At 35.4% G+C, this 12,502-nt stretch overlaps 1 protein-coding gene across 11 annotated transcripts in view; it reads left to right on the top strand.

The window, feature by feature from the left end:
• Window positions 1-12,502, top strand: part of INPP4A (inositol polyphosphate-4-phosphatase type I A) — a 189,388-nt gene that overhangs the window by 129,212 nt on the left and 47,674 nt on the right. For 8 of the 11 annotated variants that reach the window (XM_051984678.1, XM_051984681.1, XM_051984676.1 and 5 more), the window contains 4 exons: window positions 4,697-4,827; window positions 7,889-7,993; window positions 9,327-9,435; window positions 12,087-12,104. In XM_051984678.1, the coding sequence (XP_051840638.1) occupies window positions 4,697-4,827; window positions 7,889-7,993; window positions 9,327-9,435; window positions 12,087-12,104 (363 nt within the window). The remainder of the gene's footprint in view (window positions 1-4,696; window positions 4,828-7,888; window positions 7,994-9,326; window positions 9,436-12,086; window positions 12,105-12,502) is intronic. The other 3 variants (XM_051984683.1, XM_051984679.1, XM_051984677.1) reach the window with 1 other exon arrangement.

Here is a 12,502-nt window from a genome sequence, read left to right as displayed (position 1 = left end):
TCAGCCATTCTCCAATTGATGGGCATCCATTCAATTTCCCGTTTCTAGCCACTACAAAAAGGGCTGCATGGCTTTCTTTAAGTTCATTTTATGACTGTCCTCTTACATAAGATTCTTCTGGAAGGATGTGAGATTTTCCCTTAATTGTCTCCCTTCTAATTTTAATTTCATTGACTTTGTGTAAAACCTTTTCAATTTTGTTACCAAAATTGTTTATTTTATATTTTGTGATCTTCTCTATTAATTTTGTGACCATTAATCTTTCCCCTATCATATTTGAAAAAAAATTATCTTCTTTGATCTTCTGATTTCTTTGATATGACCTTTTATACCTAGAGTATATGTCTGTTTTGAATTTATTGTAGGATATAGTGTAAGATCTTGATCTGAACCTAATTTCTGCCCAGATAGCTGTTTATCTCCTTCAAGAAGATATTTGAATAATGCTATCTACCTTCAGAGAAAGAATTAATGGAATCTGAATGCAGATTTTAGCATTCTTTTTTTTTCGGTTTGTGTTTTCTTTTGCAATATGACTAATATGGAAATATTTTGCATGACTGCTGTATCACCTATGTCAAATTGCTTGCCTTCTCAAGGAAGGGGGAAAGTTGAGAGGAAGGGAATAGTTAACCCAAAATCTAAAAAAACAGATTGTTTAAAAAGTTTTGTTTACATATAAACAATTATATGTAGGAGGAAAAAAATTAAAATGAAATATTTTTAAAATAGCCTGGAGATGTACCAACCAACGTCAGTAACATCCTTAAAAAAAAAAAAAAAAAAAACCTTAATTGATATGCTGGAACAGTTGGGCAATGACTAGTAAGCAGTGTGGAGTCATATTCAAATTATCTCTTTAGTCAGATTGTCACTTTGTCAGAGCAAGGATAAAAATCAATAATAAATTGAAAGGACAGAACTAAGGAGATATGACATACAATTGAGGTCTGTGAATCATGAAATATTTACGTTACTAAAGCTAACAAATGAGAACTTGGCATCCACAAATATCAACTCCTAAAAGCAGTGTAAGAGACCTAAAATCCCTTGGGCAAGAAAAAGTTAATAAAGGGAAAGAAACCTATCTAAGGCCACCCTAATTTAGTGTATGAATTTGTAAAATGTTATGGAAGAAGATGGTAGATTATGAATGATAGTGTCTTATAAAATAGCAAGAAGAAGGAGGAAACAGAGTTATTAAAAGTTTTTCCAAAACACCCAACAAAAAGGCATACCAGAGGCATTAAAGATGAAACTGAGAACAAAAGGCAAATAAGAAATGGAAAAGGTCTGCTAAGATTTCTGTGACAAATTTCTGAGCCACCACTTTTGGATTTTTATAATCTCCATTGTGCTATTAAAAGAGGAAAAGTGGCACTAAAGACAACAAAATACAGCGAACTATATTAGATAAGTAGCCATAAAAGAAGTCCATATTGGAGGGGACCATTTCGAGGACATTGAGGGATTCATGCTCAAGATGTCTGAAAAGGAGATATCAAATGCTTTTTAAAAATTTATATGGGGGCACTGTGTGCTTCAGTGGGTAGAGTACCAGCCCTGAAGTCAGGAGGACCTGAGTCCAAATCTGGCCTCAGACACTTAACACTTCCTAGCTGTGTGACCCTGGACAAGTCACTTAATCCCAATTGCCTCAGCCAAAACAAACAAACCAAAAAAACCATATTTCTACCATGTTTGGATATATTGGATTACTTGCAATCTGGGGGAGGAGGTGAGGGAAGGGAGAGAAAACTGACACAAGGTTTTAAGAGGGTTAATGTTGAAAAATTAGCCATGCATATGTTTTGAAAATAAAAAGCTTTAATAAAAAAAAAAAAGAAAGAAAAAAATTTATGTACTTTAATATTATCCAAATAGGGTAGCCAAGAAAATGTTGATAAGTATCAACTTTCCCATTTCTACCCAAAATAATTTTTTTTTATGAAAACAATCTACACACGCATGAAGGACATCTTTGATGAAGATATATGTGAAAGAAACAAATAGGCTTTCATAAAAATTATCCCACAGCATAAACTAAAATGTTATAGTCATATAAATTGACTTAGAGGGGCAGAGAATCTCATTATACTTATTTTTTGTTGCTTAAAAAAGTAGCTTTTGATGAATACAGAGAGGATTGGCGAGACTTACATGAACTGATGCTGAGTGAAATGAGCAGAACCAGGAGATCATTATATACCTCAACAATGATACTGTTTAAGGATGTATTCTGATGGAAGTGGATCTCTTCCATAAAGAGAGCTAATTCAGTTTCAAATGATCAAAGATGGGCAGAAGCAGCTACACCCAAAGAAAGAACACTGGGAGATGAATATAAACTGCTTGCATTTTTGTTTTTCTTCCCGGGTTATTTATACCTTCTGAATTCAATTCTCCCTGTGCAACAAGAAAACTGTTCGGTTCTGCACACGTATATTGTATCCAGGATATACTGTAACCTATTCAACATGTAAAGGATTGCTTGCCATCTGGGGGAGGGGGTGGAGGGAGGGAAGGGAAAAATCAGAACAGAAGTGAATGCAAGGGATAATGTTGTAAAAAATTACCCTGCATGAGTTCTATCAATAAAAAGTTATTAAAAAAAAAAAAAGCAGCTTTTGATTCAATAGAACAAATTTTCTCCTTTAAAGATGTCTCATGTTTATATCAAAATCATCCAAGGTTCTTTGAAAAGTATGATAAAAAATTACATTGTTCAGCCCTCTGATGATTAGTATGCATCACAATTCAGAAAAACACTTTTGCCAAAAATGTTGGCTATTGTCACAGAGGAGAGCCAAAGCAGAGTCCAAATGAGAGATTGTGAAATTCTCTAGTTGCTCACGGTTACAGATGATATTATGCTGATTGTTTCAAACTCTAAAACCTGGTAGATCCTCCTAAATGAGATCTATAATAGCTGTTATGTCCAATGTAAATATCCTCATAGGAAAAAACAAGTAAATTAAGAATCACTGCTGGCATGCAGTAGCAGAATATAAAGTGAAATAGACCCCAATGCATAAAACTGATCAGGCTGTATGTATCTTGGATAGACAAAAATTGAACCAGGACAAAGTGGCCTTCATTTCCTTTGGGAAATTGACAGTTACTTCTAATGATGCTGACCTTCTGTGTAATGCAAATATTCTCATGATGCTTCATAAGTGTCATGAAGTAACATAATCTTTGAAGATTTAAAGTTGCTAGTCATCCAAAGAACAGGGAGAAGTGTACCGTGGATGCAAAGAGGCAGCAATATAACGTCAATGAAGAATTGCTCTGGATTATAGTATAAAGAGTTTCATCAGATATATGTATGATGGAAAAGGGGGTCAGGCTGATGGTTAGTGAGAGATGATAAATTGCCTATATAGTCCACTGATATCTGTGCAGTGATTCTGATTTATAGAAAGGCCCCCAGTATGTTGGATGATCTCTTGAAGATCCGAAAGAATCTTAAAGGATTAATCAGGTTGTTAAATATGTCATTGAGAAAGATAACACCACTTAAATGTGATCATAGATTTCATCAAAATGCATATGATTCATATTGTATGTAAGAAAATTATGATTAATGGAATATTATTGTTCTATGGGAAATGATGAGTAGGATGCTCTTAGAAAAACCTGGAAAGACCTCTAGCACTCAAGCAAAGTGAAATGTATTGTAAACAAAGTAATTGCAATATTCTGGGATGACCAGCAGTAAATGATTACTATTCTCAGTAACACAATCATCCACGACAACTCTGAAATACTTGTGATGAAAAATACTATCCATACCCAGAAAACAGACTAATTGTGTCTGCGTACAAATTGAAGCCTTCTCTCACTCTCTCTCTTTCTCTCTTTTTTTCTCTTTCTCTCTTTCAACTCAATTTTTCTTGAGGGTTTTTATGTTCATTAGGGTGAGAGATCTAGGTTTTCTTTTATAACTTGACTTTTATGAAAATATTTTTTATAACTTCACATGTGGTTTCTTAATTGTGAGTGGGAATAAGGGAGAGACTCCAGAACTCAAAAATGTTAAAAATAAATGTAAAAAATATATATTTTAATGTAACTGGGAGAAAAACAATAAATAAAAGAAAATTATTATTAGCACTAAATGTTTGTCCCAGTGAATATGAAAAACAAAAAAGGGTGTGAATTAACTTATACAAGATAATACAAAGGGATGTAAATGGAAATAGTGTACATGGTGACTCCCACAAAATAAATGGAAAGCACAATGACAAGTAGAAATAAATACTGTGTATATATAGTGACCAAGCTCAGCCTCAAAGAAGAAATATAAAAATGTACCTTCTTCCTTTCTATGAAGAGATGAGGGATAATTTGAAACATTGCCTATACCGTTGGTCTTAATTAATATAGTTTTAGTAATTTTTGCTGAATTTTTGCTTTTTTTTTTCCCCTCTTTTTTAAAATAAGAAATGGCTTTTGTGATAGAAGGGGCACTAAAGAGGGAAGCTACACATTGGAAAATTAAAACCAAGTTATGGAACAAAAAAGTTTTAAAAGAATTAAACTAAATTTTAAAAAAATAGTATACTAAAGAGCTCACCACAGAGTTTTCAATCACATTGCACAGAATACCAGTATTCCATGAACACAGTTAGTTGAAGATGCTAATCAGCCCTGGAGTTTAATGTAAGTTGTCTGTTTTTTTCTGTCTTTGCAGGGTTTGTGAGTTGGAAGAATTGGGAGAGCTCTCTCCTTGCTGGGAAAGTCTCCGTCGACAAATAGCTACTCAGTACCAAACAATAATACTAACGTATCAAGAAAACCTAACTAACTTACATCAGTACAAAGGTTAGTGAAATTATTCCTCCAAGTGCTTTTTCCTTTTTTCTCTTTAGAAATAATACCATCTCGGGGCAGCTGGGCAGTACAGTGGATAGAGCACCAGCCCTGAAGTCAAGGAGACCTGAATTTAAATCTGATTTCAGATACTTAACACTTCCTAGCTGTGTGACTCTGGGCAAGTCATTTAACTCCAATTGCCTCAGCAGAAAGAAAGAAAGAAACACTTAGTTCTAATGACCTTATTGCTCAGTATCTTAATATGTATTAAGTATTAATATTATGTGGTGGTGTTGTCTTTTGTTTTTGAAAAGGAACAAAATGACATCATTATGTTAGAATCAAGTTATAGTGAATCCAACTGTGGTTGATCAGACTAATACGAGCTTGGAATGCTCTGCCATAGGGTGAACACAAATAGTCCAAAAGAACATTTGGGGTAGCTTCTCTAATTTTGTATATTTTGTGTTTCCTTTAGGCTAATTCAATTCTGCTTCACTCATAAAGAATTATTAATATCATGTAATATTAGATATTAATAATATGTAATCGATACTAATAAGTTATTTTAAATGAATTTTTCTAGATTCTCATGTAAATAAGAATTCCTCTAAGTATGAATTTTTCAGATTTAATTTTAAAGGGTGAGCCTTTAGTAGTTCCATGACAGTTCCAAGTTTCAAGCACCAGAATGAAGGATTAAAGAGCAATATTATTATTATACTATGTTGTTTCATCTTTGACCAGAATGAATGACAGAAAAAGACCCAAATTACTTGTTCTGAAAACATTAGTTTTCTGAATTCTTTTGTTTTGGATGGTAGTTGAAATGAAAATGAGGATGGTATAAGCTAGTATTCTACTTTTGAAAAATTTAAAAGCGAAGCTAAAAAAATATTTTGCTATTTCTCTTTGGAAAAAAAAGTGAATAATTTTAGCATAGAAACAAAATAATGATGGTACTTCAGTCCCTCTCAGTCTGTCTGTGATTCTAAGTGGAATGGGTTTTAGATTTTAAAATACTATTGTCTTTTACCTCAGTATTTGTGACCAAGTATTCCTATCTTGAAATACCTTCCTTCATTCCCACCATATATATATCCTCAGTGTCAAATATAATTTCTCCATTGAACACTTAAATTTTTCATGTGAAAAATATACTCATGATTTCCATCTTGGCTTTATAGACTTAGATCTGTAAAGGACCTCTGTATCCTTCATATACATGTGTGAGAAGAAGCCAAATATAAATATGGACCATTGTTTTTCTTTTGAAGAAAGTAGAAAAAAAATTGAGTGAAAATATTAAATGTTAAAAATAAGTCATCCAGACCTTGTTTGAAGATAGATGAACTTATTTGCTTGATAGATTTTTTTCTTTCTTCTCTCCTGACAAAATTATAAGCCATTAACTTTTTACAAGTTATAGTTTTAAGAGAGTTTCTTGGGACCCTGAAAGATTAAGTGATTCATCCAGTCGTTGAGCTAGTATATATATCAAAGACAGTTCTTGGACATAGGTTTTCCTAATGCCAAGCCAGGTTTTTGATTCACTATACCTTCCAGCCACTAAAGCAGGGATTTTTAGAATAACCTGGGGTATGTACACTTGTTTTATTAAATATTTTGATAATTGCATTCCAGTATAATTGGTTTCCTTTGTAATCCTTATTTATGATATTGTATGTATTTAAAATCCTTATTCTGAGACAGGATTTATAGGCTTTGTTAGACATCATTTACACAAATAAAAATTAAGAACTACTTTAGAATAAGATAATATTATTTCAGTTAGATTGGGGTTTTTCCTCTAAATCTTTTGATTATAATTTTTTTAAGAAAAAGGTAAAGTATGTTTAACATGTATGAGACTGCCTGCCATTTAGGCGAGGGCATTGGGTGAGGGAAGGTAAAAGTTGGTGGAAGGGAAAAGAGGTGATTGCAGGGACAGTGTTGAAAAATTACCCATGCTTATGTTCTGTCAATAAAAAGCTATAATTAAAATAATAATAATAATAATAAAGGAAAAGATAAAGTTATTTTCAGTTGTGAAGTGGATGTAGGTATATTTTCCTTTATCCTGTAATGGAGTCATATGCTATAGATGTTGCAGTATTTCTAGGTTCTTTTATTTTGTTACTGCTTGTGCTCCCCTCATTTTTTCAGATTGCAACCTCTTACTGATTTGGAAGATAACTTTCAAAAGTTAATATGTTTTTAAAAATGCATCATCTTATACCCGATCTAGTAGTGGTCCTTTTTCAATAGTTGGGTGGTTCTCAAGCTCTGTCTTTGAAGACTTTCTACCTTAGGACAATGTATTAGAATTTGTACACTTCAGTGGTATAGCCTCAGAGAACTTTAGGTGACCACCATGCTATGGATATGGCATTGGGATAGGATTTGAATGAAAGGTGAATAACCAAAATAAGATCTAAAACATTTATGCAAAATTCCTTCCTAACTTATGTGTGCATATTTTATTGTTGCTTTTGTTGTGTTTGAAAGACTGATGTATGAAGGTCTACCACATATTTTCCTTTTGATGTTTCATGAGCAGGTTTTCTTCTCGCATCCCAGGATGGATAGATATTGTTCTAGTTGAGCAGATAGCTTTAATTTTGATGTTAAAGTATCTCTACAGTTGGCATTAAGTAATTTTTGGCTTAGCCATGTGGTAATAGAGTATGACATATCCACCCACTTGCTTTGCATAACTCTATGGCTGTCTATGTGCATGCCACAGTGTTTAGCTTCCAAATGGTGTCTTGCTGTTTCCATAGAGAGCTCTGATGACTTTCCTCACCCTTACTAACAGTATGTTCCACCTAAACATCCTGGAACTAGTCTCCTGGCCAGCAAGTTGCCCTTTCCTCCAATGTTTACACCTACTTACCATCTGCAAATTAAAATGTTCTTGTAGGCAACTCAGAAATCTCCAAGCCACCACCCCAGCATACCTGGCTATATTCAGAAACATGCTGATATCTTTTTTTTCTTTTTTTATGTTATTTGCACATGGAGAATATCTTTTGTATGAAATATATCTTTTCTTGTTCCATTGCTGTAGGCCCCTCATTTAAAGCAAGCAGCTTGAAAGCTGATAAAAAGTTGGAATTTGTACCCACAAATTTGCACATACAGAGAATGCGAGTCCAAGATGATGGAGCATCAGGTATTTCTTTCTCTTATCCTTTTATTAAGTACATATTGGACTTCTCTCTATCCCTAGATAACTAATACCTGAGATAAGTAGGCCTTAGACTTCTTCATATAATCATCTGCTGGCTAACTCATAATAAATGTGAGAAAGAGGCAAGTGGATTTTTTCATATTTATATAAAATTTATATATGTATGTATGTGTGTATGTGTACACATATATATTTTAAGGGGCTGCATTTCTTCCTCTTGAGACTTTTAGCTCCACCATTCCCTGACCAATTCTGTCTCTTAAGATTCTATAACTAATCCTAAATTGCCAGTAATCATCCTTGAAAAAGGAAAAGTAGGAAAGGATTGCCTGATCAATTTCCATAATCCTATGTGCCATTCTTTTGGGTGAGAATCCATTTCTTGATATGTAAGATCTATAGACAACTAATTAGCTTTTTGGTATGGGTTATAGCATCCTTAACCCTCCCTTCCTCACTTCCCTTTCTTCCCCAGCTTCCTCCCTCCTCTCTCCCTCTTCCCCTTCCTCCCTCCCTCCCGCTTTCCTTTTCTTCCTTCCTCCCTCCCTCCCTCCTTTCCCTCTTCCCTCTCTCTTCCTCCCTCCCTCCCTTCCTCTCCTCCCTTTCTTCCTCCCTCCCGCCTTCCTTTTCTTCCTCCCTCCCTTCCTCCCTCCTTTCCCTCTTCCCTCTCTCTCTTCCTCCCTCCCTTCCTCTCCTTCTTCCCTTCCTCTCCTTCTTCCCTTCCTCTCCTTCTTCCCTTCCTCTCTTCCTCCCTTCCTTCTTCTCTTCCTCCCTCCCTCCCTCCCTTCCTCTCCTTCCTCCTTCCTCCCCTTCCTCCCCCTTCTGCCCTCCTTCCCCCCTCTCTCCTTCCTTTTTTCCCTCCCTCCCTCTTTTCCTTCCTTCCTCCCTCCCCCCCTCCTCTCTTCGCCATCCCAACTCCCGCCATATGTTTCTGGAACCTGACCAGCTTCTTGCTTGTCCAAGATTTAAAAAGCAAAAGACCCGAGCCTTTTTATTGGATAGACTAAAAGGACGTAACCATCCTTGACCAATGTCATCTGCTTCCTGTGGGTCACATCCATCACTTCCTGTGGGTCTGACCTTTAGAGACCACGTGACCCGTAGAGCCCAGGGTTCAGGGCAGGGAATGGGGACCATGTGACTTCCTGGACTTCGCGCTCTGGGTATAGGGACCATGTGACTGAGGCCGGGAGAAAGCTTCCTGCAGGCAGCCCCGTTCAGAAGGAGCGCTTGTCTCTGTCGGCTGGGTGGCTTTGCTGACACACCTGCAGGCCGTGGGCCCAGAGTCATTGCCGAGGCCTTTCTTTTCCTTCAGATCAGAACTATGATATCATAACCATAGGAGCAGCGGCAGCGCATTGCCAAGGCTTTAAGTCAGGAGGTCTTCGAAAGCGGCTGCACAAATTTGAAGAGACCAAGAAACAGTAAGTAACGACAGAGCTTCTTTCTCGTTTTGACGTCCTTCAAGCTTAGGGGGGGAAATCTGTCCAGTTTGAGCTGCTTCTGGCTCAGTGGAAGGAGCTGCCTTGTAGAATTGGTTTTGTTCTTCGTATTGTGTCAAGGAGCTGGCTGGATGAGTGAAGGTATCAGATTCTTCTCATGCTCTTTAAAGTTTAGGACAAATTATTTTTTAAAAGTTAATCTGACTTTGAAAATCATTTAGCAAATAAAAATCTTTTCTTTCTTAATGAATCTGAAGCACATGAAAGAATTGATTTAATGAGTAGATGGGATTATATGATTTCAGAAAAAAATTGTCATCGGTTTCAAGGGTCAGCAAGATGGTCATTTGGGAGTATCAAGCCCACGTAGGCTTGATCATCATCCCTCGAAGTAGACTTAAGTCTCCTTTGTAAAATAATCAAGGAAAAATGATTTTGCACTCTGTTCTTACAGAACTCAAAAGCAAGAAAAATAGTGAAGACAGCAGACTAATTACAAAAGTGTATACAAACTGAATTCAAATCTGGGACCTGTCTGAGTCTTTATGTCCAAACGTGATGGATTCAGGAACATGGTGCCTTGAACTCAAAAGTTGATACTTCTCCTTTTTGGTTGTTGAAGGAAGAAACCTCCTAGTACAGTTCTCCATTGTATTGATGTCATGTAATGAATGGGGTCTAATGACTTTGCACATGAATCTGCCCTGAACTTTGTATTTCAGAGCTTTGGGGAGCAGTCATATTTTGAAGAATCTTCTTGTAGGAAGTCAAAAGAAAATGACCAGTTACCAGCAAAAGATAGTTGAGCCAATGAGAAGTCCAAAAGAATTGAAATTGTACTTTGAAGAAGAGAAATCTGAGATCATAACATAGTCATTGAACACATTCTAAGTGTTTATTACATACCAGACATGGTACCCTCAGTCCTAATTGCTGGGGATACAAAAGAAAAGCAAAAATACAGGCCCTGCTCTCAAGGAGCTTGCATTATAATGGGGGAGACTACATAACTTTAGATATGCATGGAAAGTAATCTCAATCTGGAAGGCAGTGGTAGGTAAGTGGAGACAGGGTAAGGTCTCCTTTAGAAGATGGGGGCTGAGTCTTGAAAGAAGCTAGGAAAGCTAACAGAAGTAAGAGGGAAATAGCATTCCAAGCAAGGCGTGTAAATAAAAAATTAGGAGAGGAAATGTCATGTTTAAGAAACTAAGGTCTCCTTCAGAAAGTGGGAGCCAAGTCTGAAAAAAAAGCTAGGAAAGCTAAAAAGTGGAGGTGAGTGGAAGAAAAGGTGCTGAGCATGGGGTATTGATACAGCAGAGGTAAAGAATCAGAAGAGGAAATGTCGTGTTTAAGAAACTGCATGGAGGCCATCATTCCTGGATTTCATAGTTAGTGAAGCAGGGAATAAAATGTAAGAAGATAAGAAAAGTAAGCCGGGGAGAGATTGGGAGGAGCCTTAAGTTGCCAGAGGGTTTTTATATTTGGTCCTAGAAGTAATAGGGAGTAACAGGAATTTATTGAGGTAAGGAAAAGAGGTGAAAAAATGTGACTCAGAGTTATATTTTAGGAAAACCACTTTTATGAAATAAATAAAAAGCTATGTGAAAGTGACTTACTAGTGGTTATCTATTTCTGTTAACAATAAAATGGGAGGAAATGTCTAGGAAATTTTAAGTATGGCCCTACTTGTGTTCAAGGGCTGAACTAGAACATCACAATAGATTGCTTTCAACTCCTAAGCCAGTGCTATCAAGAATACTTCCTAAATATAGGCAGGCTGAATAGCTAACAACTTTATAATTCAGCAATTCCAAATGTTCTTGGGTAAATATGATTTGTTGTGCTTCCCAGCAAGGCTAAAAAACAAAATGAAGTCTTGACCTCAGCCCATCACAGCCAGTCAGTAAACATGCTTCTATGGCCTTCTTGCATGTTGCTCTGTGATAAGCATTTGAGTGTATTTTTTGGTTTTTATGATAAGGTATGATTCATCCGATAGGTTCCCTCAAGAGAAAACTTTTGCTTATGCTGTTATTGTTCTGTGGTGTTAGTGTTGTGCCTCCTTGAGGAAGATGGGGGAGACCTAGGACTAATAGTGTTGATGAATTAATGAAAAAAACTTATCTACTATATAAGGTCTAAGAAATACTGAACAGCATTTTAAAAATAATATTTTAATAGTATTTAATATTTTATTTTTCAAATACACACAAGAGTCTTCAACATTCACCTTGCAAAACTTTGTTGAACAATGTTATTAATGAATTTCCCCCAAGTGCTTATTCTATGCTTAAAAATGATATATACATTTTTTTCATTCTTTCCTGACTCCCATTACTAATATAAAAACCACTCATAAGCCTTTAATTTCGATTTTAAAATTTTTATTGAGAACAAATAGATTTTTCTTGTGAATGAATTGCCTGTGGGCTTTGAGCATGAAGCAACTGATTAATATTCTCTGACTCAGTTAACATATATTTGGTCTACAAATTTCTTCATAGCTACACTCAGGGTTTTTTGTTCTTATTGTTTTAAAGAAGTATTTTCAAGAAATCACTTGGCTTATTTTTGCATTTGTTTTTTTTTTTCTCTAACAATCTGCTAACTTTAATTTTGATTCTTTTCTTTAGCAGTTATGAGGAATGTTGGTGAGTTTTCTGTTTGTGGAGAGAGTTTTTGTTGGGGGTCTTGTTCTTAAATAGAAAAAAATAATTGTTTCATATTTCTAAATGTACAGCGCTTTTTAAATGTTGTATTTTGTGGCACCATTGTCTGTGTTGATTTTAAGTGAACTTAGCTATAAATGTTGTAGGAATTTCTTTTATTTTCCTCTTTCAACTGCAATTTTCTAAGATAATGAATAGCTAATTCTCAGTTTATCATTTGTTTTCAAAACTTTTCAATATGAGCATGAAATAATAAAGTTGATTCTAAAAGAATAAACTGATATTTCTCTTTAATATGAAGAAAAATTAAGAAAACAGTATGATTAATGCTTTGTCCTTTCTCGGGTGATTTTGTCCTAGTTTGGAATTATTTTCAAACA

This window comes from Antechinus flavipes, chromosome 3 (assembly GCF_016432865.1).
Source record: "Antechinus flavipes isolate AdamAnt ecotype Samford, QLD, Australia chromosome 3, AdamAnt_v2, whole genome shotgun sequence".
NCBI classification, from domain to species: domain Eukaryota; kingdom Metazoa; phylum Chordata; class Mammalia; order Dasyuromorphia; family Dasyuridae; genus Antechinus; species Antechinus flavipes.
The sequence above is the reverse complement of the archived record's forward strand: the minus strand, read 5'-3'. Positions and strand labels throughout refer to the sequence as shown.